A 26,966-nucleotide genomic window follows, 5' to 3' on the forward strand; every position below is an offset into this window, starting at 1 on the left:
CATAGAAAAATGTCTAGATTAATGCCAAAGTAACAGGGATTATTTCTGGATGATGGAATTTAAAGGAATTTATCCTTACACTTTACACTTTTTACTTATCTGCATTTTTTTATTTTTTCATGAACCATGTTGTTGTCCATATTAAAGAAACAAACTTTTTTAAATTAGAAAATGTTATACTTATCAATTAAAGTCTTGTTTTTTAAAAAAAACCTGAAACTTTACCATGTTTTACATATTTTTACATATTTTATAAAGCATTTTACATACCTATCAGATATCGTTCATAATTTCTACAAAATGATATTCCTGTTTTACAGATAATAAATCATAATCAGATAATCTCAAAGTCACTGTAACAAAAGATCTGTATCTTTCTTCTTTATCTAACCTAGCAATCCAGGTAGCCAAATCCATAGAGAAATTTCTTACTTACAGCTCTGACGTTTCAATATATTTTGCAGTTCCTTCAATAGTATTACAATATTCTGTGGCAAATTTGGTAATAAGCTGGAGTAAAGTAGCACTTTTATCATCCACAGGTTCACCATAGCTATTTAGAAGAGACTGATATTGAGCAGCTAGAACATTTATTCTCGTTTTCAACTCTGGTAAGCAATCTCTGATGTGATGCATCAGTAACCTAACAAAGGTTAGAAAGGAAGAATTTTAAAGTAAAATTGTGTATTTTGAAGATCCAAGCAGCTCAAATTTTAAAAATGCAAATAATGGGGAACCCTGTCAAACAAGTTGTCTTGGCAGGAAATAATGCAATTTTAGACTAATATATATTTAGTCTGGAAAAAAAAAATGACATGAAGGAAACTGTCTTGTTAAAATACCTTTTAAATTTACCTTCAATCCAATAAATGGTAACAACTGATAGAGAAATATAAATTAAAAAAAATTTTTCTCTATTACTACAATTACCTTAAAGAAAGTAAGCTACACAATCTAATTATACCTACATTATTTTGGTTTCTGACTTATCTTTTACAATAGGTACCCAGCACAGTGAAAATCAATCTTGTTAAGATCCATGTCCATCCACCTTTAATTTATTTAGGGAATAAGCAAAGACACAGACACGATTTAGCAACTGAATGACAACAGTAGAAGGAAATAGCTTTCACTTAAGTTGTTTATAAATCATCTAGAAAGCTCTTCTAATCCCTTGAATGATCTAATACCATCAGTGGGTATTAAGAATTCAAGGTATACAGCTTACATCCTTTTTATGAACAGGACTAGAAGACATCCTAATTAGGACATGATTATGTGAAAATTATAAATTTTAATTCAGTTCCTGAAATACAAAATGGAACTGAAGTCAACTGCCATCTATTTCTATCATTAAGTACAATGACTGTAAATAATTTCATGATTAATGTATTTTAAAAATCACTTGCACATTCCTAGAATACATGATGATTTAATCCTGACTACCTCAATAAAAGGGTTTCCCAGGTGGCACACTAGTGGTAAAGAAACCACCTGCCAACGCAAGAGATGGAAGTTTGATCCCTGGGTTGGGAAGAACACATGGAGTAAGGAATGGCAACCCCCTCCAATATTCCTGCTGGGAAAATTCCTGGACAGAGGAGCCAGGCAGGCTACAGTCCATGGGGCTGCAATGAGTCAGACATACCTGAACACACCTCAATAAAAATAAATACATTATAAGAACCTACTGTACAAGAAACAAAAAGTGAAATTTTATAGACAAGCACATTATAAAAATGTAAGGAACTGATCATCAAAGGTCTCAGATACCTACTGGCAAACCAAAAACATCTCATTTTCCAAAAGGTAAAAAAATGTTACCTGTTTAAAGTCCGGGCAAGATACTTTGTTCCATTTCTATTAGCCAGAGATGGGTATTTCTTTTGAAGGAAAGCATATTCATCGCGGATTGAATCAGTTACACTCTTCTTATTGTTAATATCTAGCTGACTCCTAAGGTTGAAAAATAACAAAACTGTTTCAACTAAAGTAAACTGTGGTATTAAGTACTTTGGCAACACCTGCTGGATCATGGAAAAAAGCAAAAAGTTCCAGAAGAACATGTTTCTGCTTTACTGACTATTCCAAAGCCTTTGACTGTGTGGATCACCACAAACTGTGGAAAATTCTTAAACAGATGGGAATATCAGACCACCTGACCTCTTGAGAAATCTATATGCAGGTCAGGAAGCAACTGTCAGAACTGGACGTGGAACAACAAACTGGCTCCAGATAGGAAAAGGAGTATGTCAAGGCTGTATATTGTCACCCTGATTATTTAACTTATATGCAGAGTACATCATGAGAAACGTGCTGGATGAAGCACAAGCTGGAATCAAGATTGCCAGAAGAAATATCAATAACCTCAGATATGCAGATGACACCACTCCTATGGCAGAAAGTGAAGAATTAAAGAGCCTCTTAATGAAAGTGAAAGAGGAGAGTAAAAAAGTTGGCTTAAAGCTCAACATTCAGAAAACTAAGATCATGGCATCCAGTCCCATCACTTCATGGCAAATAGATGGGGAAACAGTAGAAACAGTGTCTGACTTTGTTTTTTTGAGCTCCAAAATCACTGCAGATGGTGACTGCAGACATGACATTAAAAGACACTTACTCCTAAGGAAGAAAGTTATGACCAGCCTGGACAGCATATTAAAAAGCAAAGACATTACTTTGCCAACAAAGGTCCGCCTAGTCAAGGCTATGGTTTTTCCAGTAGTCATGTATGGATATGAGTGTTGGACTATAAAGAAAGCTCAGCACCGAAGAATTGATGCTTTTCAACTGTGGTGTTGGAGAAGACTCTTGAGAGCCCCTTGGACTGCAAGGAGATCCAACCAGTCCATCTAAAGGAGATCAGTCCTGAGTTCATTGGAAGGACTGATGCAGAAGCTGCAACTCCAATACTTTGGCCACCTCATGCGAAGAGCTGATTCATTTGAAAAGACCCTGATGTTGGAAAAGATTGAAGGCAGGAAGAGAAGGGGATGACAGAGGATGAGATGGTTGGATGGCATCACTGACTCAATGGACATGAGTTTGGGTGAACTCTGGGAGTTGGTGATGGACAGGAAAGCCTGGCGTGCTGTAGTCTATGGGGTCGCAGAGTCGGACACAACTGAGCAACTGAACTGGACTGAAGTAGTTCGGGTGGTGAGGAGGATGACAATGATAGCCTAAAATTGATGATGATGGCACCAGGAACTGTCTATAATGCTTGACGTGATCTGTTTTATTTAATTCTCCAAACAATTCCATGCAATAGGTATTGTCTCATTTTATAACAAAGTAAGGAAGGCCCAGAGAGATTAATTTACCCAAGGTCACATATTAAGTAATTCAGCCAAGAGTCAAACTGTGTGACTTTTAAGTAAGCAATGTTTGAATAACATAGGCCACGTTATTACCATTAACCACAGTCAAAAGCAGTACTCTTAAGTAACAGGTAAAAATACATGTGTCTTAATCAACTGTGTATTTTATCCATGGACAAGAAACTAAATTGGAGAGCAGCCATCTACAAATACAACACTTTTATAACACTTGCTTGCCTTGAAAAGAGATAATGGGAATTAAAAAAAAAAAAAGCAGAGTACGGGTGAGGGAGAAAGACGTGTGATTAGAAGCAGACAAGTATAAAGACAACAATTAGTAACATTTTCATTTTAAACAGTTTGAGACCAAAGATGTTAGGAATCATTTAAACCCACATTACACCTAGTTTGTGGATGAACTGGGAGTAGAACCTTGACCTCATGACAGTTTCAGTGCTTCCTATTTTATAAAGGTTTTGGACTAAGATCTTCATTTGAATCTGGCTCTGCTTTCACCAGCCATGTGACTTTGGTAAATGTATCACTTAGTAAGTTTCCTGACTGTAAAACAGACTAATATAATAGCTCTCAGGTAGGTTGGGACGGTTCAAAGAGATACTATTTGCAAATTTCTCACAGTAGAGTGTCTAAAACATAAGTCGACACTCAATAGTAATCAGTTTCCTGTCCATAATTTTTAATTTCAGCTACCTTTAGGTATTATTAGGATACCTTTAATAAAATGTCTCCCAAGTCACATCCCGGCAATTGCATAGAATCATTAATGCTAGGGGTTACATCGATCTATTAAAATACTACCACCTTAAAAAACTCTTTCTTGACTGGATGTAAACTAAATAATACTTTTTTCTAATACAGTGCGCTCATCATACATAACATAATAGGGATTTTTTTTTTTAAGCCTAGCCATTAAATTTTTTCCATTTTGTGGCACTGCTTACTTCATAAACATTTTCTGTTTAAAACTATCTACAGGGGGTTTTAGTGAATCTCTTTTCTTCCTTTAGAGCAATGAATTCTTTAACAATACCAAGATTATAGTAAAATGGGAAAATATAGGGATAGTATCACATTTCAGACTCAGTCAAAAACTTTAGGTTTGCTTTGAAATGAGAACGCTGTGATCTTGATTGCTCACCTGTTAACTACTCCAATTATTCCCAGTTTGACCGGTATAACCCTTCCCATCAATACATCCATGGCATCAGTACCTGCATCCATGAGATCAAGTTTAGTGATTACAGCTAGGGTTCTGCGACCTGGTAAATGCAAAAATGAAAAGAAATGACCCATTAAATTAAGCTTTTAAGTATTAATAAAGGAAAATCCTACTCTATAATCCCACCTAACATTACCTCTGCCATCATTTTGGTAATGTTTTTCTAACCTTTGCTTACAAATACTTTTCTAAACTAATTTTAATCATGTTTAATTTTAAAACTTTTTCACATATAATTTTTATTAGCTATTTTTGCCTAGCCTGTATAGCAATTTATCCATTTCCATCAAAATTTCTATTTGATACTGTAAGTAAAATAGAAAAGCATTATTAGCTAGAGATACTCCTTTTAAAAATTATAAACTCCTCTCTTGAGGGCAGATTCACCTCTGTTAACCAAACACCTCATTAAAAATTAATATCCATCCTTACCATCTGGATCTACCTCTCTTGAAATTTTAAGTGCCTCTGATGTTGCCATATCTGTATTAGCAGCAGTGACAGCGAGGATAATGGAATTTGGATTACTGATGAACCGAAGGATGAGCTCTCTGATTTGAAGCTCAATATCTTTAGGTTGATCACCTACAGGCACCTGAACAAAACACAGATGATCAAGGAACAGGTAATAAAAATCAACTCAGCTTTTTTCCCCCATTTAATGCAGAGAATATAGGTGTTACTCCATTTACAGATAATTAAAATGAATTTATATACTTCAATGTACATACGAATTTGGTAATATGTATAAGTCTCAAAAATGTAACTCCTGCAAATATTAAATATCTGCCATGTTAAGGATTGGTCAGTGTTAACTGTCTAGAGACAAATTCATTCATTCACTCAATTAGCAAATATTTATTGACAACCTACTATATTTCAGGTACTATTCCATATATCAGATTATATCACAGTAGTGAATAAGACAAAGACCAAATTTCCTGCCTTCACTGAGTTTTAGTGATACCAAAGAGGTAATAAACACTTATATACATAGTATCTAGGTGGTGGTAAGACTATGGAAAAAATAAAGAACAAGAGGCTAAGGAATACTTAGGTTAAAGCTTATACTTTAAACTATTATTTTAAATTGGATTATGCTTTTAAATTGAGTAATCAGGGAGACCTCACCAAGGCAATGACATTTAAGAGAATGACTGCAAACTGAAAGAGATAAGGGAGAGGTACAGGCAGCTATCTGGGGGATGAGCACTTGAACACAATGGCAGAAGACTGACTGGAGCAAAAGGAATTAGAAGAGTAATAAGAGAGAGGTCAAGGAGATACTTTAGATCTCTTTAAGAACATAAGCTTTTACTCTGAGTGAAATGGGAAGCCTCTAGAAAGATTCTGAGCCAAAGAATGACACAGTCTTATTTTCACTTTAACAGTATCACTCTGGCTGCTTAGTTAATAAATTATGAGGAAGATGTTTTAGGAGACTATGGTGGTAATCCAGCTGAGATGACAGTGGCTAGCTCAGGATGGTAGCTATAAATTTGTAAGACATGACAGAGTTCCAGATATACAGGCACACTTTGTTTTATTTCATTTTTCAGATTTTTCATTTTTTACATGTTGAAGTTTGTGTCAACGAGAAAGTCTATTGGAGCCAATTTTTCCAATAGCATTTGCTCACTCTGTGCCTCTGTATCACATTTTAGTAGTGCTTGAAATATTTCAAACCCTCCACCATCAGAAAGATGACATCCAACTCACTGAAGGTTCAGATGGTTAGCATTTTTTTTAGAAATAAAGTATTTTTTTAACTAAGGTATGTACATTGCTTTATTAGACATAATGCTGTTACACACCTAACAGACTACAGTTGATCCTTGAATAACACAGGGTTAAGGAGCACTGACCCCTTCACATACTTGAAAATCTGCTTCTGACTCCCCAAAAACTTAACTACAAATATCTTCTTGTTGACTAGAAGCCTTATACCAACATAGGCAATATATATATATTTTATATGTATTATATACTGTATTCTTACAATAAAGAAAATGTTGGTAAGAAAATTGTAAGGAAAATACATTTACAGTATGTACTCTGTCAATGCTTAAGTTTATGTCATCTGTTTACAAGATATCTCATCTATGAGTACCTACATCAATACTGTCTTATGATACAAAACACTGTTAGTTGTTATACATTACTGACACTAAATACAAAAAATGAAAAGATAATGTGAAAGAGAAATTCATATTTATTTAAAGATATAACAATTCATGCATTGATAATGAAGTAGCAATAAGATGGCTTTATGATAGCCTAGTATAATTGAAATGATTGCTTCACAGTAGCCTAGAATATGCAGCAAAGAATGAATCATTATAAAATGTTTATAGATTCCAATGTTGAAGTCATATTCATAATACCACACAGAAACCAATTACCTGTGATGATAGGCTGATATGCAATTTCTCCAATTGTAAGTGAAGGCATACTGTACAGTAATATAATTCTTTGAAAGCAAAGTTACAAAATAGTAAAAAAAAAAAAAAAAAAATGCCTAACATTATTTTATATTAAAATATCACTCCATTATGCCTATGTAGGGCTTTCCTGGTGGTTCAGACAGTAAAGAATCCACCTGCAATGCAGGAGACCTGGTTTGATCCCTGGGTTCAGACACCTGGTGAAGGGCATGGCAACCCACTTTAGCATCCTTGCCTGGAGAATCCCCATGGAGAGAGGAGCCTCGCGGGCTACAGTCCATGGGGTTGCAAAGAGTCAGATGCAACTGAGCGACTAAGCACATGCCTATGTAAGGATACGCTATTCACTTCAATACAAGTCTTGTACATAATGTTCTACATGAGTACTTAGGCAATGATGACACAGATGACATAAAAACACAGTTCTTCCCATATAGTTACTACATTTCACAAGAAGACACATACAACAGAACTCATGATTATTTGCTATTTGTTAAGTGGAAGTGGATCACCCTCGTCTTCACATCAAGTAGATAAAAGAAGAGGAGGAGCTGGTCTTGCTGTCTCAGGAGTAGCAGAGGCAGAAGTGGAGGAGGCCAAAGGGGAGGCAGGGGAGGTAGGCACAATCAGTGTAACTTGATGGAAATACATCATAATTTCTGTCTGATACTTTTTTTTCACTCCAAAAATGTTTCTGTATGGTTCCATTCCTTCTTCAACCAAATCAAAAGTAGTCTTGAATAACTGTAACTTTTCTCACAAAGTGCCTAATGTTATGTTTTCCGGTACAGTTTTTTAAATCTTCTTTCCCATCATCTGGGCTTCTCAGGTGGCTTAGCATTAAAGAATCTGCTTGCAATGCAGGAGACGCTGGTTCGATCCCTCAGTCAGGAAGATGCACTGGAGGAGGGAATGGAAACCCACTCCAGTATCCTTGCCTGAAGTATCCTATGGACAAAGGAGCCTGGTAGGCTACAGTCTATAAGATCACAAAGAGTTGGACACGACTGAAGTGACTGACCACACATGCACCCCCCTCATCTGGCACTGTTTCAGAAGCACTCATCTCCATCAAGTCGCCCTCTGTTAATTCCTCTCACATAGTGTCTGCTTTAGCTCTTGGATTTCTATGAGATCCATATCTTGAAAGCCTTCACCCATCTAACCCACTGTTTCTTTTTTGGTCATCTCCACAGTTGCTTTTATGATTTCCTTGATTGGTTCTGTTGTAAATCCTGAAGTCATACATAGCATCTGGACACAGTTTTCTCCAGCAGGAATTTATTATTTCAGGCTTCATGGCTTTCATGGCTTTTTCAATAACATCTTCAATAGTGTAATCCTTTCCAGACTTTCATGATGTTCTATCAGGGTTCTCTTCCACAGGAATGACAATCCTTTCTATACAGTTCCGTATGTAATGAGCCTTAAAGGTCCATATGACCCCTGATTTAGAGGGTGAATAAGGGACACTGTGTTTGGGGGCAAGTAGACCACTTCAACACCTGTGCCCTGGAGCACTGTCTAATACCAAAAGAACTTTAAGTCAGTCCATTACTAGAAAGATACCTCCTGCCTTCAGGGACAAAGCACTGATGGAACCAATCCAGAAAAAGGGTTATCTGTGTCCAGGCCTTCTTGTTGAGCAACCAAAAGACTGGCAGCTGGTGTTTAATCTTTTGCCTTCAAGGATCGAGGGTTAGCAGCTTTATAGATAAGGGCAGTCCCAATCATAAACCCCCTGCATTTGCACAGAATAGTAGAGCTGGCCTATCCCTTCCTTCCTTGAATTCTGGTGTTCGCTTCTCTTCCTTACTAATAAATGTCCTTTGTGGCATTTTTTTCCAGAATAGGGCACTTTCATCTGCATTAACATTAAAAACCTATTCAGGCAGATATCCTTTCTCCTTAATGATTTTCTTAATAGCATCTGAGACCTCATCTGCTGCCTCCTATTAACTTGACTTTTTTAAAGCAAAACTTTCTTTTTTTTTAATTTTATTTAATTTTTAAACTTTACATAATTGTATTAGTTTTGCCAAATATCAAAATGAATCCACCACAGGTATACATGTGTTCCCCATCCTGAACCCTCCTCCCTCCTCCCTCCCCATACCATCCCTCTGGGTCGTCCCAGTGCACTAGCCCCAAGCATCCAGTATCGTGCATTGAACCTGGACTGGCATCTCGTTTCATACATGATATTTTACATGTTTCAATGCCATTCTCTCAAATCTTCCCACCCTCTCCCTCTCCCACAGAGTCCATAAGACTGTTCTATACATCACTGTCTCTTTCGCTGTCTCGTACACAGGGTTATTGTTACCACCTTTCTAAATTCCATATCTATGCGTTAGTATACTGTATTGGTGTTTTTCCTTCTGGCTTACTTCACTCTGTATAATAGGCTCCAGTTTCATCCACCTCATTAGAACTGATTCAAATGTATTCTTTTTAATGGCTGAGTAATACTCCATTGTGTATATGTACCACAGCTTTCTTATCCATTCATCTGCTAATGGACATCTAGGTTGCTTCCATGTCCTGGCTATTATAAACAGTGCTGCGATGAACATTGGGGTACATGTGTCTCTTTCCCTTCTGGTTTCCTCAGTGTGTATGCCCAGCAGTGGGATTGCTGGATCATGAGGCAGTTCTATTTCCAGTTTTTTAAGGAATCTCCACACTGTTCTCCATAGTGGCTGTACTAGTTTACATTCCCACCAACAGTGTAAGAGGGTTCCCTTTTCTCCACACCCTCTCCAGCATTTATTGCTTGTAGACTTTTGGATTGCAGCCATTCTGACTGGTATGAAATAGTACCTCATAGTGGTTTTGATTTGCATTTCTCTGATAATGAGTGATGTTGAGCATATCCTTTGCTGGCAATATATAATCCAGCTTTAGATCATTCACCTTCCTGTTGCTTTAAGTTGTCATATACTGAATATGTTTTTTCTCAAATCATGTTAGTCTACAGATATGCCTTTCCTATAGAAATCCTATACTCAGATAAAAGCTGAAATTTCAATAAAAAGGCATTTAACATAAAGTGCAAGGTTTTCATGCTTCCTGGCATAGCTGCAGCATTGCCTTCATGAATTTCCTTTTTCAGAATGCTTCTTAAGCTGGATTCATTCATCTTGAAATGGTGGGCAACCACAGCTGCAGGCCTCAATCTACAGACAGAGTAGATTAAGCATTTTAACTTCCTGTAATGTCATGACTTCTCTCTGCTTGTTGGAAGCACTTCCAACATCACTAGTGGCACTTCATATGGGTCTCATGGTGTTATTCAGGGTTTACAGTATTACACTAAACACAATGAAAAAATGCAAGAACCCCAATTCAGTTCAGTTCAGTTCAGTCACTCAGTGACGTCCGACTTGTGACCCCATGGACTGCAGCACCCCAGGCTTCCCTGTCCATTACCAACTCCCAGAGCTTGCTCAAACTTACGTCCTTCGAGTCAGTGATAGTATCCAATGATCATACCCTCTGTTGTTCCCTTCTCCTCCTGCCTTCAATCTTTCCAGCATCAGGGTCTTTTCCAAGGAGTCAGTTCTTTGCATCAGGTGGCCAAAGTATTAGAGTTTCAGCTTCAGCATCAGTACTTTAAATGAATATTCAGGACTGATTTCCTTTAGGATTGACTGATTTGATCCCCTGGCAGTCCAAGGGACTCTCAAGAGTCCTCTACAACACCACAGTTCAAAAGAATCAATTCTTCGGTGCTCAGCTTTCTTTATAATCCAACTCTCACATCCATACATGACTACTGGAAAAATCATAGCTTTGACTAAACGGACCTTTGTCGGCACAGTAATGTCTCTGCTTTTTATATGCTGTCTAGGTTGGTCATAGATTTTTCTTCCAAGGAACAAGCATTTTTTAATTTCATGGCTGCAGTCACTATCTGCAGTGATTCTGGAGCCCAAGAAAATAAAGTCTGTCACTGTTTCCATTGTTTCCTCATCTATCTGCCATGAAGTGATGGGACTGGAAGCCACGATCTTAGTTTTTTGAATGTTGAGTTTTAAGCCAGTGTTTTCACTCCCTTCTCACTTTCATCAAGAGACTCTTCAGTTTCTCTTCACTTTCTACCATAAGGGTGGTGTCATCTGCATATCTGAGGTTATCGGTATTTCTCCCAGCAATCTTTATCCCAGCTTGTGCTTCATCCAGCCCAGCATTTCACATAATGTACTCTGCATATGAGTTAAATAAGCAGGGTGACTGTATACAGCCTTGACATCCTCCTTTCCCGATTTTGAACCAATCCATTGTTCCATGTCTGGTTCTCACTGTTGCTTCTTGACCTGCACACAAATGTCTCAGGAGGCAGGTCAGGTGGTCTGGTATTCCCATCTCTTTCAGAATTTTCCACAGTTTATTGTGATCCACACAGTCAAAGGCTTTGGCATAGTCAATAAAGCAGATGTTTTTTTGTAACTCTTGCTTTTTTCTGTTATCCAATGGATGTTGGCAATTTGGTCTCTGGTTCCTCTGCCTTTTCTAAAACCAGCTTGAACATCTGGAAGTTCATGGTTTACGTGTTGTTGAAGCCTAGCTTGGAGAATTTTGAGCATTACTTTACTAGCATGTGAGATGACTACAATTGTGTGGTAGTTTGAGCTTTCTTTGACATTGCCTTTCTTTGGGATTGGAATGGAAACTGACTTTTTCCAGTCCTGTGGCCACTGCTGAGTTTTCCAAATTCACTGGCATATTGAGTGCAGTGCAATATCACAGCATCACAGCATCATCTTTTAGGATTTCAAATAGCTCAACTGGAATTCCATCACCTCCAGTAGCTTTGTTCTCAGTGATGCTTCTTCTTCCTAAGGCCCACTTGACTTCAGACTCCAGGATATCTGGCTCTAGGCGAGCATTTTACAGTATTACACTAAACATGATAAAAAACATGCAAGAACCTCAAGAGATCACATTTTACTGTGATATGCAATTTACTGGAGCGATGAACTACTCAGAAATGATTTGTGTCACACAACATTTTGGGAGACTCAACAACACTTGAGCTCAGTGCAACAGGAATAGAAGGCGGCTGTGAAATTATTACATTAGTACAGTATGTACTACAGCCAATCTTATGCAGTTATGATTAAATGCTGCATCTTCACATTTGTTTACATTTCTTTCTACTTAAAGTACAATGTACAGTCTGTGTGTGTAGATTTTGATAAATTTTAACTTTTTACACTAGATTTGTTTATTAATTTTTTTTAATCTTTTTCAGTTGTTCTAGGCTATGCAAGTATCTGCAAGTTTTTTCAAATTGTTACAAATCTTCAAAAAATTTTCCAATATATTTATTAAAAAAAAATTCACATATCACATATAAGTAGACCCATGTAGTTCAAACCCTCGTTCAAGGGTTAATTGTATAGTATAAACATAACTTTTATATGCACTAAACAAAAAAATTTGTATATTTCTTTTACTGTGATACTTACTTCACTGCAATATTCACTTACTGGGATGGTCTGGAACCATATTTGAAATTTCACAATGTATGTCCATATTTTAAGTTAAGAAAAGCTAACAGGATGTGCTAACAGGTATTGACTATGCCAAAGCCTTTGACTGTGTGGATCACAATAAACTGTGGAAAATTCTTCAATAGATGGGAATATCACACCACCTGACCTGCCTCTTGAGAAACCTATATGCAGGTCAGGAAGCAATAGTTAGAACTGGACATGGAACAACGGACTGGTTCCAAATAGGAAAAGGAGTACGTCAAGGATGTATATTGTCACCCTGCTTATTTAACTTATATGCTGAGTACATCATGAGAAACACTGGGCTAGAAGAAGCAAGAGCTGGAATCAAGATTGCCGGGAGAAATATCAAGAACCTCAGATGTGCAGATGACACCACCCTTATGGCAAAAAGTGAAGAGGAACTAAAAAGCCTCTTGATGAAAGTGAAACAGGACAGTGAAAAAGTTGGCTTAAAGCTCAACATTCAGAAAACAAAGATCCTGGCATCCAGTCCCACCACTTCATGGGAAGTAAATGGGGAAACACTGGAAACAGTGTCAGATTTTATTTTTGGTGGCTCCAAAATCACTGCAGATGGTAATTGCAGCCATGAAATTAAAAGACGCTTACTCCTTGGAAGGAAAGTTATGACCAACCTAGATAGCATATTGAAAAGCAGAGACATTACTTTGCCAACAAAGGTCCATCTAGTCAATGCTATGGTTTTTCCGGTGGTCATGTATGGATGTGAGAGTTGGACTGTGAAGAAAGCTGAGCACCGAAGAATTGATGCTTTTGAACTGTGGTGTTGGAGAAGACTCTTCAGAGTCCCTTGGATTGCAAGGAGATCCAACCAGTCCATTCTGAAGGAGATCAGCCCTGGGATTTCTTTGGAAGGAATGATGCTAAAGCTGAAACTCCAGTACTTTGGCCACCTCATGTGAAGAGTTGACTCATTGGAAAAGACTCTGATGCTGGGAGGGATTGGGGGCAAGAGAAGGGGAAGAAAGAGGATGAGATGGCTGGATGGCATCACTGACTCGAAGGACATGAGTCTGGGTGAACTCCAGGAGCTGGTGATGGACAGGGAGGCCTGGTGTGCTGTGATTCATGGGGTCACAAAGAGTCGGACACGACTGAGCGACTGAACTGAACTGAATGGAAAGTAGGGTGTAGGATAAGAAATGTCAAAGATGACTACAAACTTTTTGGCTAAGCAACTGGTACAACAGAGTTGCCATTTATTGAGATGGGGAGACTATAGAAAGACCAAGTCAGGTTGAGGGACACATCAGGCATTTGGTATTAGACACATCATGGTTTAAGTTGGACGTGTATATGTCAAGTCGACATACAAGATGAATATATAAGTCTGGAAATATCTGAATGTTGTCAGCATACAGATACTCATATTTATAAGTCATAAGACTGGATGAAATCAAGAGGTTAAGTGTACCCCCTTGACAAGAGGTCCAAAAATTGAGCTATGGGATACTCACTGTTTAGACATTGAGAAGATAAGTAATCAGCAAAAGAGACTGAGAAGGAGTGGCTGGTAAGATCAGAAATAATCCTCTAGAGTGTGGTGTCCTGGAAGCTGAGTAAAGAAAAGTGTTTCAAGGAGAAAGTAGGGCTCTACTATGTCAAATGTTGCTAAAAGATCAAGATAATTGAAAAAAAAAAAAGGCTGATCATTCCATATGAGGTTAAGGAAAAACTATGTTGTTTGTTCAAGTAAAAACAAACATGACCACATCCACAATGAGTAACAACTAGTTTTACCTTGGTCATTCCTGGCAAATCCACAAGTGTCAGATTGACAACATTGGGTGAAAAAATCTTAAGATGAATTGGTTCAGGGCTTACTCCCTAAAAATAAATTTTAAAATATTATATTAAAATCACATTAAAATGTCAATGAAATAAAAATGCTAAAGTAAAACCTCATTTCAAGTATTATACATTAGATGCTTTTAAATGTTAACCCATAATCTCTAAAACATTTCAATAATCAAAACCTAATGAAACATACAGAAAATAAGGCAGCCTGCCATAGGTTATAATCCTATCCAACCTTATACTATTAATATACACAATTTATTACCTGTTATTTCACATTCTTTTCTCCTGATTCTCAGCAGATAACATTTCTTAAATATGTTTAATAGACTCAGTGCTGAACAAAAGAACAATGTATCACTTCCAAATTTATGAGGTTCTTGAATTCAGAGTGAGACATAAGTAACAAGTAATCCCAATCAGGGAAATAGGGCAGCAGTAACTAAAAGGTGACCTACCCAGAGTTCAATAATAAATCTTAGTCAATCACTCTAACAGAGACAAATATTTTGAATAGGCATAAAGAAATTAACATGGCTCCAAAAATGCCTTTGGGTCAGGAAAACCTTTCCAACACAGTACCCAGCAGATAAAAGGATTCAATAAATATATTTTTTTAAATATTAGTACTCAGCTCAGGCCCAGTTGTGCAATTAAATGTATCCATTCAAGAATGGAGGTAACAACACAAAGGGAAGGGAACAGAAAGGTAGTAAGAATAAAGAAAGAAGACACAGAAAATAGTAGCATTTAAAGAAGGCGGTGACAGTACCTCCTTTAAATATGCCTCCTTTACCATATAATGGTATCTGAGACCTCTAATTTAAATTCTCAGAATCTTAGAAAACAATTCAGTTGTTAACATTACTTTTCATTTTCACTGAAAAAAGAAAAAAACCACCTTGCTTTGCCTCTCTCTGCTTTCATAAGTAAATCTCAATTTACTCAGGTAAGAAAAAGAGCTCTTCAAAATAAATGTATCTTGTAAGTTATATATTGCTTCTTGAGTTACAGTACAATCAATTCACTGGAAAAAAATAACACTGTAAGAAGTATTAAATAGAAAAGCTATATAATAAAGTGATATATACAAGATCAAGAATAAACATCTAAATGAAATACCTGTTTGTATATGAAAGCTCTAAGAAACAAAAGTGGTTTTATATGAAGTTTTTATATATTTGAGAAAATACTCCATTAGTTTAAAAGACCAGAATACTCTTAATGATAAATTTACTGACGGTTATACTTTTCAGCTCTAAAAAGATGCCTACCTTATTATTTCCTGAAATCCTTTCTGTTTCATTTTCAATTTCTTGTCGAATTTCATCAAAATCTGTGTAAAGCTAAAAATTATTGAAACAAAAAAAAGTATTCAAAATAAGATTTAAAAAGTTCCTAAGAGGGCTTTGATAAATTTCACAGATGTCTATGGATCTGCTTCAGAGAATTAATAAACAAATTCTAATATACACAAACATCATTCTGAGCCAGAGAGTCAGTTTATATGAGTTTTCAAAGCTGCTTGAGTCTACAACAGTTAAGAGTCTCCAAATTAGAGAGAATAAGGCTCAATTTAAAATGTTTTCTAAATAAACTACTATGGTTAGAAATGTTACTAAGATAAGTTTTATTTTATAAGAACAACTGCTTCAAGATAACAGTGCTACATTGCCAATCATAAGAAAACTAAATTATCAGTTACCTGTACCAAAAAAAAAAGTTTTCAACATGTTACTTCTTCAACATATTTTTGTATGATTACCTTATTTTTGGTGTGAAGAAATTTACCCCATTCTTCTGCTTCAACCCCTGGAAAAAGAGAAACTTCACTTATTGAAAACTATGGAAATTAGGAATTCAAAAAGACAGTACAATATTATTTGTTCCTACTTTGCCACTAACTATAAGCTAACTTATATTTGAAATCTAGATTTTAACTAATAAAACTGTTCACCTCTCCTCATATTATAATAAAATATGTATTTTTTTTTTTGGTATCTAAAACTTTGTATTTGAGCAAGTAGATATAATGGGTATTTTAAAAAGACCTTAACTATGTATTAAATGACTCACTACAATTATATAAAGTGAATAACTCCTTCTAATCCACCATGTGTTTAGTTAAAATTGTTCCTTCCAAGAATCCTTCATATGTAGTTCAATAGTCCCTGGTTCTGTATTTAGTATAATTTAGAGCAATGGCCAATTAAGTATTAGATTATATTTAATTATTCATTTTCATCCAATCTGGGACTTGTCGTTTTTTCTTTTGAACTTTTTATTTTGTATTAGAGTACAGCCGGTTAACAATGTTGTGATGTTTTCAGGTAAAGAGAAAAGGGACTCAGCCATACATATACTGTATACTTTATTTTTAAATATCTTACATATAAAAGCAATTTTATCTGATGAAAATACTCAAGCTAGTGGCTAAAAGAACACTTATGAATCATACTGAATAATAATGCAAAAAGCATATATTGTAGACTTACACACATAACTCAAGGTAAAAATTTGCAATATGTCAACAAAATAGCTAACTTTTTGTTCTGTTTTCTCATTTTTCATTTTAATTCAGTTTACTGTTGGCAACCCATAAAGTCACAATTTGCTGTTACTTTAAAGTGCTCTCAGTAGCATGAAGGTATTCTGTATGCATTTTCAAGGTGATTTTTTCCTCTAGGAACAAGATTATGTTTTGCCTTGGAATTTAAGGTAGGAAAGAAGTGAAATGGCAAGGGGTGGGAGGCTGGGGGAACCTGGCATGTATACTGTATGGAATTGCTACTCGCCAGTGGTTTCCAATAATAGGTCTGTTCCTCTTGCACTTGCTGAAAAAAGGAAAAAATTATTCATTTTAGGTACTATTTTGAGTGGCCTAAGACTTGGAGAGCAAGTTTTGCTCTAATTTTTCCAGACAAGCTAGAATGTAGAAAAATTAACTTCACCTTCTCCAAGCATAGCTATTCTGCTTTTGTCAAATTCACAGTTTTAAATGTCTTAATGATTAACACATATCAGCCACCTGTTATCAAAATAAAAATGACTGTAAGATATTCAAATATATACAGAGGAAAAGGTGAAGCAGTTTCTTTGGTGGATAACGGTAACAAAACTGGATCCTTTTTGCACATAAAATGCTCACCTACTTGAAGCTTAGTACCTTCTTCCAAGAAGTCTCATTGGAGGATTGGAATAATCTAAGTGAACAGAACTCAGAGGCAAGTACTATATACCAAAGGGTTTTTTTTTTAATTTACATTATCATATAGAAGAGGTCTGGCTTCACAAGCATGTTTTTTAAAATAAAAATAAAATAAATTACATTCACCAAAAAAAGCCTGCATTGTGATGCAATGCCAAAAAGTAACAAGAACCACTAACACCTGCAATCAGTGAATGTGGATAAGCAAATAAAAATGGAAGGAAAAAAATGCACACAGCCTGTACGAGTACAAAAGCACACATGCAGGCATAATAGGAAAAGAAGGGCCAAAAACAAATGGATAAAGGAAACCTTTAGAAAGGTGTCTTGAGTTTTTCCATGTAGCAGGGTCTGTAGTCAAAGAGAAATAGCACAGAGTGAGAAGTTTAGTGCTTATCCCTAATATTTCAAACCTTTCTAAAAAATCAAATGTGCAAGAACCTGAACACATTTCAAATGCACATTCCAAATGCATTCAGTTATTCCAAATTTACAACTGTAAATTTTCCATTGCAATTAGTTATAATTAGAGGGATGTATATATTTTAAATGGCATAAATGAAGTATATTGAGTGTCATAATTTATTTTTGTTTTCCACTACATTAATTTTATCACCTCTGGTTTCTAATTCTAATATAAGTGGATTGAAACTAATTTACTATTCAGAAATTTGCTATCTGATAACTACAGGAAAAGATAAATTACCTAATAAAAAAAAAACTACAAAATATATCAAATACATCTTGAAAGTAATAAAACCTTGAAAGTTTTTACCCTAATTGCTAAGACTGAATTTAATAGGGGTTTATTTTTTTTGAAATATATAATAAATTTAACAATAGTTTTGGTATTCAGTCAGCATGCCACCTTTGGATTTAGTCTAAAAGGAGATCTGAGGACATATATGAAAGGTATTCATGAAGTTCAAATTAAACCACTTGAAAACAGTTTTTGTTTTTAATAAGATTTTATCAGAAAATTCTTTTACATTGGCAGAAGTGGGGAGCAAGATGAGAAATACTATAAATCTATATACTGACACCTAAATTATATTATGTAGTTGGCAGAATGAGCTCATGTTAAATAAATTTTCCTGATAATTAAATTATACATGGTAAATATGTAAATATTTTATAAGAGTTTAGCCAGTTTTGATGGACCTATCCATGTTATGTTAGAATCCACTGCTCTTAAACTTACCTATCAGTGGTAACTTTGGTCTTCGTTACATAATAAAGCCATTTATGTATAGACTACAAATCCCTATACGAAATGGTTAGAGACTAATTTTTTCTTTTTTGAAATTCTCCTGTTTTCCTCCCCTTTCTCCTCTATGGTTGCCAGGCTGCCAACTGGCAAAAGTTCATACTTTTCTGGCTATCTCTTGCTTCATTGTTTCTAATTTCCTCTAGAATAGAGTGATTTGTGTTAAGGTAGAATTGTTTATCCTGAGGATAAACAGGCTTTAACGATAAGTTAAAGAACTATCCTATTAACAAGATACATGATATTTAGTACTCAAAATTTACAGAATCTATTTTGTGTTCTGGGTGGCTAAGTTGTCATTTTAAGTATTATGTTTTTTAATATAAAAAATAAGCATTAAGCTTGAGGGGGAAAATATATATATATAGGTAAAGACATGCAGATTTACTGACCCACCACCACCAATAAGAGACGTCAACAAAACAAAGTGAACAATACAGACAGATAACAAGAACCGACACCTCTACAGTTGTGAAATGTACACCCTTTCTAGAAATACTGCCCACGTACTCTGAGAGAAAAGATATCATCTGCCCTCTCCAAGGTGACTGAAGAAAATTAAGAGTTGAAAGAAACAGACATCATCATACAGTTTCTTGAAGTTTTAGTTTAAGGTATTTGGTAAATTTGATGATATTAACAAGATTGAAATTTTTGAATAATTATTCTATACATTTGAAATTGGACCACAAATTAGCCCAAAATGATTAAATTCAAGATTCAGAATTTCAATAATAAAGAAATATTACAGAAATGCAAAATGATAAATAACATACCAAGAAGCTAGCTAATATAATCAAATGACTTTTACATATCCTCTGACATCCTATCCAAAAATATTACTTGTAACATCTACAACTTCATTAATCTGCTTTAGTGATTAACTTTCTATAGTCCTTGTAGATGCTCATGACATGTCTTTTTTAAAATCCCTTTAAAATAAAAATCAAGCTATCACCACCCAGAAAGTGAAGGAAACGATCAGATGCAGAAATTAAAGTAACTTCACTGCATCAAACTAATGAAACTGCTGGAGAAGGACATGGCAACCCAGTCCAGTACTCTTGCCTGGAAAATCCCATGGACGGAGGGGCCTGGTAGGGTACAGTCCATGGGGTCGCAAAGAGTCGGACACCACTGAGCAACTTCATTTTCACTTTTCACTTTCATGCATTGGAGAAGGAAATAGCAACCCACTACAGTATTCTTGCCTGGAAAACTCCAGGGACAGAGGAGCCTGGTGGGCTGCCATCTATGGGGTCGCACAGAGTCGGACACAACTGAACCAACTTAGCGGCGGCAGCAGCAGCAATGAAACTGCATTTAAAACAGATCTCTGGCAGAATGAGAAACAATCATGTTACTCTGCTGCAAATGTTATTTAATAACTAGAACATTCTACAGGCTTTTCTAAGTAAGACAGATGGCTTCCCTGATGGCTCAGACAGTAAAAGAAGCTGCCCACAATATGGGAGATAAGGGTTCAACCCCTGGGTTGGGAAGATTCCCTGGAGAAGGGAATGGCAACCCACTTCAGTATTCTTGCCTGGAGAATTCCACAGACAGAGGAGCCTGGTGGGCTACAGTCCATGGGGTCACAAAGAGTTGGACATGACACAACTAATGCACAAATAAGACAGAGTCTGAGCCAAACACTGAAGATCAAATATATTACTCTCATCAAACATTCCAAACTTCACTAATGTAAATGTACAGTATATAATAGGGTACATATTTAATAAACAAACTCAAATATGTTGATAAAGAGAGCATTTCTTAAAATATTTTCAGTGTAACCAAAGAAGAAAGGATGATGCATGTCTTCTAATCCTGATACTCCACATTTACTATTTGGGTGAGGGAGGAATCTAAAGAACCAAAGTAATACGTGCTATATGTAAGTCTTAGCAAAATAAGCATAGTAAAAATAATAATAATAATTAGGAACTTTCTTGGCAGTCCAGTGGTTAAAAAGACTCCATGCTTCCACTGTAGGGGACACAGGTTAGATCCCTAGTCAGGGAACTAAATAAGATTGCACATGCTGTGCAGTGTGGCAAAAATAATAATAATTTTTTTTTCAAAAAATTATTTCTACAAATAATATTTATCTTGGATCGAAGGGCCAAAGATTCAAAATTCACAGGCACATGGCGAGACAGAAAAGTGAAGGTGAGATAGCACTGTTATGCTGAAAAGCTGAATCATTTTATTTAAATAAAATCTTAAATAAACTAAAATAAACTTAAATAATCTAAAATAAACTAGAATCTAAAATATTTAAATGCTGAAACAAAGTGAAAAAAACATTGCTTTAAACACTAGGAAAAAAGTTTAAAACATTCCAAAAGATACAAAAACTTTTCAAAATAATTGATTCTGTTTACGAAGTATCTCACTAGATCCTCCACTAAATAGTGTTAACAGGTTTACTGAACTACCTTACCAAAGAGATTCTTTCAAAAAAGTTGACTCATAGTCCTCAAAAACAAAGAAGAAAATTACTCCCTTTTTACATGAGAAAAGACATATATCACTTTCTTTACAGGACTTCTGACTTTGCTATAGCCACTAATTTCTGTCTAATTAACTCATATCTTTTTAAGATTGACCAAAAATGAAGGAATTTTAAATAATTTTTATTCCAATTCTAAAATTTACCATTTTCTTCTCCTGTTGTTTTTCGTTTATCTTCAGGTGAAACATGGACTAGCTGCAGAATGAGAGGTCTCCGGGTGACAATACCAGTGCCTCTGGGAAGCAGGTCCCTCCCCACTAGGCTTTCTAGCACTGAGCTCTTTCCACTGCTCTGAAAATGGAATACACAAGAGCAAAATGAGTTTCTTAACAGATTTTTTTGCAACTCAGTAAGACTATACTATATAATTTTTAAAAATTATTGCAAAGTCTTTTAAAATGAAATAAAATTAGTTGTATTTTCGATTATATGATCTTTATTTCTTTAAAATAGAAAGGTACAAAAAGAATATAAATGCTAGTACAAAATAAAATCTGTAATTCAAAAAAGAAGAATATAAAAGTTCCACTTGCCCATAATTTTCCTACCTTTTCTGATACTCTCCCAACCATATAATATTGGTGTGTATATATGTGTGTGTGTGTGTGTGTGTGTGTGTATAAAGTATTTTCAAAACCCATATAATATTGGTATACATAAATTATGCCCATAACATGGAGATATTTTACTCTAAATGAGGTAGTATTATGTGTATTTTTCTCTAACTCACTTTTATTTTTATTGTAACAATGAGGGATATCATTCCATATCAATATATTAACTTCTGTGCTTAACAGTTAAATAGTATTCTGCATGTAAAACCAAACTCTAACCGATGGACATGTAAATGGGCCTTGCTACAATGTTGCAATGAACATGATTTGTACATACAACCATACTCACTTATTCTTTCCTTAGACTTATTTATTTAGCTCATTAAGTGAAACTGCTGTGATTAAAGAACATACAGATTTTATACTTCCACAGATACTGCCAGACTGACTACACACTACAAGATAGGAGGCACCACGCTGTGCTTCATATTCAATCTGCTGCATCCACATCAACACTGGGCATTACCACTTTTTTGAATCTTAACTACTTTTTTTGGATAAACACTGACAGTTCATTTATATTTGCATTTATTTATTATTCAGTCAAGTATCACTTTCTTTAAGGACCTTTTGTGTATCTCCTTTGGTGATCTGCTTGTTCAAATGTTGGTATATTATGTTTCTCATTAAAGATCTTTACCCATATAAGTATATATCTTTTGTTATGTTGAATAATTTCCCTTAACTTTTTATTTTGAAAATTTCAAAGCCACAAGAGTTGGAAGAATAGTTAACAGTGAATACTCATATATCTTAACAAAGATACCCTATATCTTAACCAATTATTAACATTTTGACATATTTGCTTTATATCTCTTCTTACACATGCACATACTTTTTTCTTTTGCTGTCTCTTTTGTGTTAGTTAATATGTCATGACATCTCTAAGAAAACAGCATTCTTCTATATAATCACACTATAATGATCTCACTGAGGAAAGTTAACCAACACAATACTAATGAACAATAAATTATCTCCATTGTCTCTATTATACATTTTTATATAATACATAAATTTGAAAAAATTGCTATTTTTTCAACTTGGCAATTCATATGTTTTTCTGTAACAGTATTTTTCTGTACTGTATTTTTTCTTAATCAAAACCAGTACATCTTCTAATTTCTTATTCTCTACAAAGGCAAAAACCCTAAGCTCATCTACTGTATCAGAAAGGGTTTTTAGGAAACAGATGGCCCACTCAAGTTAGATTAATTTAAGAACAGTTTATTTACAAGCAGACTATTTACAAAGTTTTGGATGAGGGGGATCACAAGAGATAGTGGAATAACCCAGGCTAGTAGCAACACAGCAGCTCCTACCACCCACAAGCCCCAAGAGAAGGATGAGGATTTTCAGGGAGAGCCAACACCTACACATAGGAAGTCGAGTCAGGGGAGAATATACCCAGACTTTGGTCCCCTCCTTTTCCCAAGTCCTGTCGAGGCTCCCCATTTCCAAATCCAATCAAAAGAAAGAAAACGTTAAGGGCCCATTCCTGTTGTCCAGAAAGGTCCCCTATGATGGAGAACAGTAATGTTGAGTGTATAAAGTGGGTCCAATTTAAAATGTGATGGTTTTCGATGGCTAAGTCAAAAATCTCTCCTGGTAAATGTCACATTGCACTTGAAAATGTGTGTGTCATTTTCAACTATCTTTTGATACTGATCTCTAACATAATTCCACAATGATAAGGGAACAGACTCTGTATGATCTCAATACCTTTGTTGTTTAGTCACTAAGTCATTTCTGACTCTGTGACCCCATGGAAGCAGCACACCAGGCTTCCCTGTCCTTCACTATCTCTATTCAATACCTTTAGACCACAAAATTTTTGCACCTTGTTTTACATTCCTGGATATGTTTCAGTGTCTCCTAGTTTACAGTCTATGGGAAGGTGAATAGGAATTTGCGTTGTGACAAAACTGTATAAATCTTTATTATGTTGAATTGGTTCACCATGATTTTCAGGTCTACTATATCCTTCTACTTCTCTGTATATTCATTCTATTAATTTTTGAGAGTCTGACATTGAAACTCCAACTAAAAATCTTAATGTAGCTACTTAAACTGTTCATTTCTTTCTAATATTTTACCTTTATGTTCTTTTTTCTGACCAAATTTCCCAGTTGACTATGACATTAATTTTTTGCATCAAATCTGTATTTTATTGATTTCACTTTGTAATTATTATTTATTTTTAATACTGTTAATTTGTTCTGTCAGTATGTGCAAAACACCTCCCAGTTTCAGCTGGTATTCTTAAAAGGTCCTCCAGACTTTCCAGTGATTGGCTATTTTTTGATTCTCACATTCATTTGATATTCCATGGCTTCCTTCTTCTTCTTAAGTAGAAATTAATACACAGGTCTTGGAGCTTTTAGTGGTCTACTCCCAAACCACTAGCATGTGAGGGTTTGTAGAGAGAAACAAGGTCAACTAATTTTCTCATCAATGTTCATGGATCTGGGGTTTTCCTATATGTTCTGTTTTTATGGTAAAGTCATACAAGATTAAGAAACTATTCTACCATTGCTGTCATCCTCCCAGAATCCCCAAATACAAAAAATTGTTTATGTCTCTGTGGGAAAAATGAACATTCATCTGGGTAGTTAATATTTTATTTATTTAACTGGAAGTAGACACAATGGTGTCCTAATATTCTTTGTATCTTTTTGATGTTTTCAGTATTTTGAAACAATTTTTTAATCTTTCAAATGTGGCACATGATTTTATACTGATAAGGAAATTAAAGAAGTTACATTTCCACCTCCCTCCCATACCTTAAGCAGATATTTGGTACAGCCACACACAGCTTGGATATAGGTCACAGACTAGTCCCTTTGTCCACTATGTCCTTCTGTGCAAGTGATCTATACTAGCTTAAGTGCCTAACTCTGCTAGAAAGTACAAAGTATTAGTCAAGCTACAACAGATACCTGGAAGCAATTCAAGTAATATTCCAATTTTATGTCACAATATCATAGATGGGAAATAAAAGAATTTTTAAAATTTTTTTCTGTTCTTATTGTCCAGATATTTATGCTTCACTACATTTGATGAATGGTTATAGTAGAAATGGATACAGAATTTTATAATCACAATTAATTCCCCCAGGAACTCTAAATTTTAAAGATTTCTCCACATCATCTAATATTATTTACTGATGTAGATTGAAAGTATGATGCCAATCTGAGTCTCTTTCCCTTTCAGGAAATCTTTTTGTCCTCCTTTCTTCTATTTTGACACTTGGGAGAATTCTAGGGTTTTGTAAAAGTTTAAATTTCAGAAATTTACCCAGGTTATGTCAATCCTTTCAATATTTGTGCCCAGCAACTGAAATATGAAGATGTGGGGAACTTTGGCTTACTGTTTGATTATTCTTTGTCCCTCTGTTCCAAGTGTTCTTTCTCAATTAACTATGACAAGGATTTTGGCTCTCTTAGCTCTCACCAACAAGTCTCTTCTCTAATTAATTTCATAATATATGATTTTGATTTGTCTTTTAATAGAATTTCTAAAGTTATTTTTCTATTTCATAAATTAGATTCTCAACAATATCAATGTGACTGTTGTTCCCCATCACCCACTATGCCATTTTATTCTTCCTTCTTAAATATGTCACAAAAAATACTTCTTTAATGTCTCTCCTAAATTCTGTATCAAACTCATTTTGTTACTCTGATTATCTACCTTAGTCTCCTCCTTTGCGGCTACTGCTTTTCTACCAAATCTACCAAATTTTAAACATTGCCAACTTTTTTTTTTTTTCAGTTCAGTTCAGTTGCTCAGTCGTGTCCGACTCTTTGCAACCCCATGGACTGCGGCAAGCCAGGCCTCCCTGTCCATCACCAACTCCTGGAGCTTACTCAAACTCATGTCCATTGAGTCAGTGATGCCATCCAACCATCTCATCCTCTATTGTCCCCTTCTCTTCCTGCCTTCAATTTTTCCCAGCATCAAGGTCTTTTCCAAAGAGTCAGTTCTTCATGTCAGGTGGCCAAAGTATTGGAGTTTCAGATTCAGCATCAGTCCTTCCAATGAATATTCAGGACTGATTTCCATTAGGATGGACTGGTTGGATCTCCTTGCAGTCCAAGGGACTCTCAAGAGTCTTCTCCAACACCACAGTTCAAAAGCATCAATTCTTCAGCACTCAGCTTTCTTTATAGTCCACCTCTCACATCCATACATGACTACTAGAAAAACCATAGCTTTGACTAGACGGGCCTTTGTTGGCAAAGTAATGTCTCTGCTTTTTACTATGCTGTCTGGCTTGGTCATAACTTTCCTTCCAAAGAGCAAGTGTCTTTTAATTTCATGGCTGCAATCACCATCTGCACTGATTTTGGAGCCCAAGATAATAAAGTCTGTCACTGTTTCCACTATTTCCCCATTTATTTGCCATGAAGTGATGGGACCAGATGCCATGATCTTAGTTTTCTGAATGTTTGTTTTAACCCAACTTTTTCACTCTCCTCTTTCACTTTCATCAAGAGGCTCTTTAGTTCTTCTTCGCTTTCTGTATGTTGTATATATCAATTCAAGACAGCAACATGGGAGGATCCTGAACTCACCTCCTATCATGGGCACACGGAATTTACAGACACAGATAGAACAATTCCCTCTGAAAGAAACTAAAAAATTAGATGAGCAACTCCTACATATCAGGCAAATGACAAAAACCCACACTGAAACAGGCTGGAGAGGCTGAGACACAGTCTCACCATAAACCTCACCCAGGGGTAGTGACCCACAGCTGTGAGGGAACTCACAACATTCAGCTTCTCTGTGAGGAGCAAAGGGTTTGGGCCCTACTTCTGGCAGCCCCAGCTTCTAAGAGCTGCACCTGCAAGACAGGCCACCAAAACATCTAGCTTTAAAGCAAACAGGGCTTGTATTCATGAGAACAAGGCAGAGTGAACTAAGAGTTCTTGAAGGGATTGTACAGGTTCACTGTGGCTAACCTCCCAGGTTACAGTGCAGAGCGAGCAGAAAAAAATACCTATGTTCCA

At 35.7% G+C, this 26,966-nt stretch overlaps 1 protein-coding gene across 11 annotated transcripts in view; it reads right to left on the reverse strand.

Annotated features, from left to right (window-relative positions):
- Positions 1-26,966, reverse strand: part of DNM1L (dynamin 1 like) — a 60,034-nt gene that overhangs the window by 14,761 nt on the left and 18,307 nt on the right. For 4 of the 11 annotated variants that reach the window (XM_070789814.1, XM_070789808.1, XM_070789804.1 and 1 more), the window contains exons 2-11: positions 21,484-21,631; positions 17,868-17,906; positions 17,143-17,181; positions 16,113-16,159; positions 15,622-15,693; positions 14,291-14,377; positions 4,993-5,155; positions 4,480-4,600; positions 1,825-1,956; positions 437-643 (exon numbers count right to left, since the gene is read on the reverse strand). In XM_070789814.1, coding sequence (XP_070645915.1) covers positions 437-643; positions 1,825-1,956; positions 4,480-4,600; positions 4,993-5,155; positions 14,291-14,377; positions 15,622-15,693; positions 16,113-16,159; positions 17,143-17,181; positions 17,868-17,906; positions 21,484-21,631 — 1,055 coding nt within the window. The remainder of the gene's footprint in view (positions 1-436; positions 644-1,824; positions 1,957-4,479; positions 4,601-4,992; positions 5,156-14,290; positions 14,378-15,621; positions 15,694-16,112; positions 16,160-17,142; positions 17,182-17,867; positions 17,907-21,483; positions 21,632-26,966) is intronic. The other 7 variants (XM_070789813.1, XM_070789812.1, XM_070789809.1 and 4 more) reach the window with 2 other exon arrangements.

This window comes from Bos indicus, chromosome 5 (genome assembly GCF_029378745.1).
Source record: "Bos indicus isolate NIAB-ARS_2022 breed Sahiwal x Tharparkar chromosome 5, NIAB-ARS_B.indTharparkar_mat_pri_1.0, whole genome shotgun sequence".
Classification (NCBI taxonomy): Eukaryota; Metazoa; Chordata; class Mammalia; order Artiodactyla; family Bovidae; genus Bos; species Bos indicus.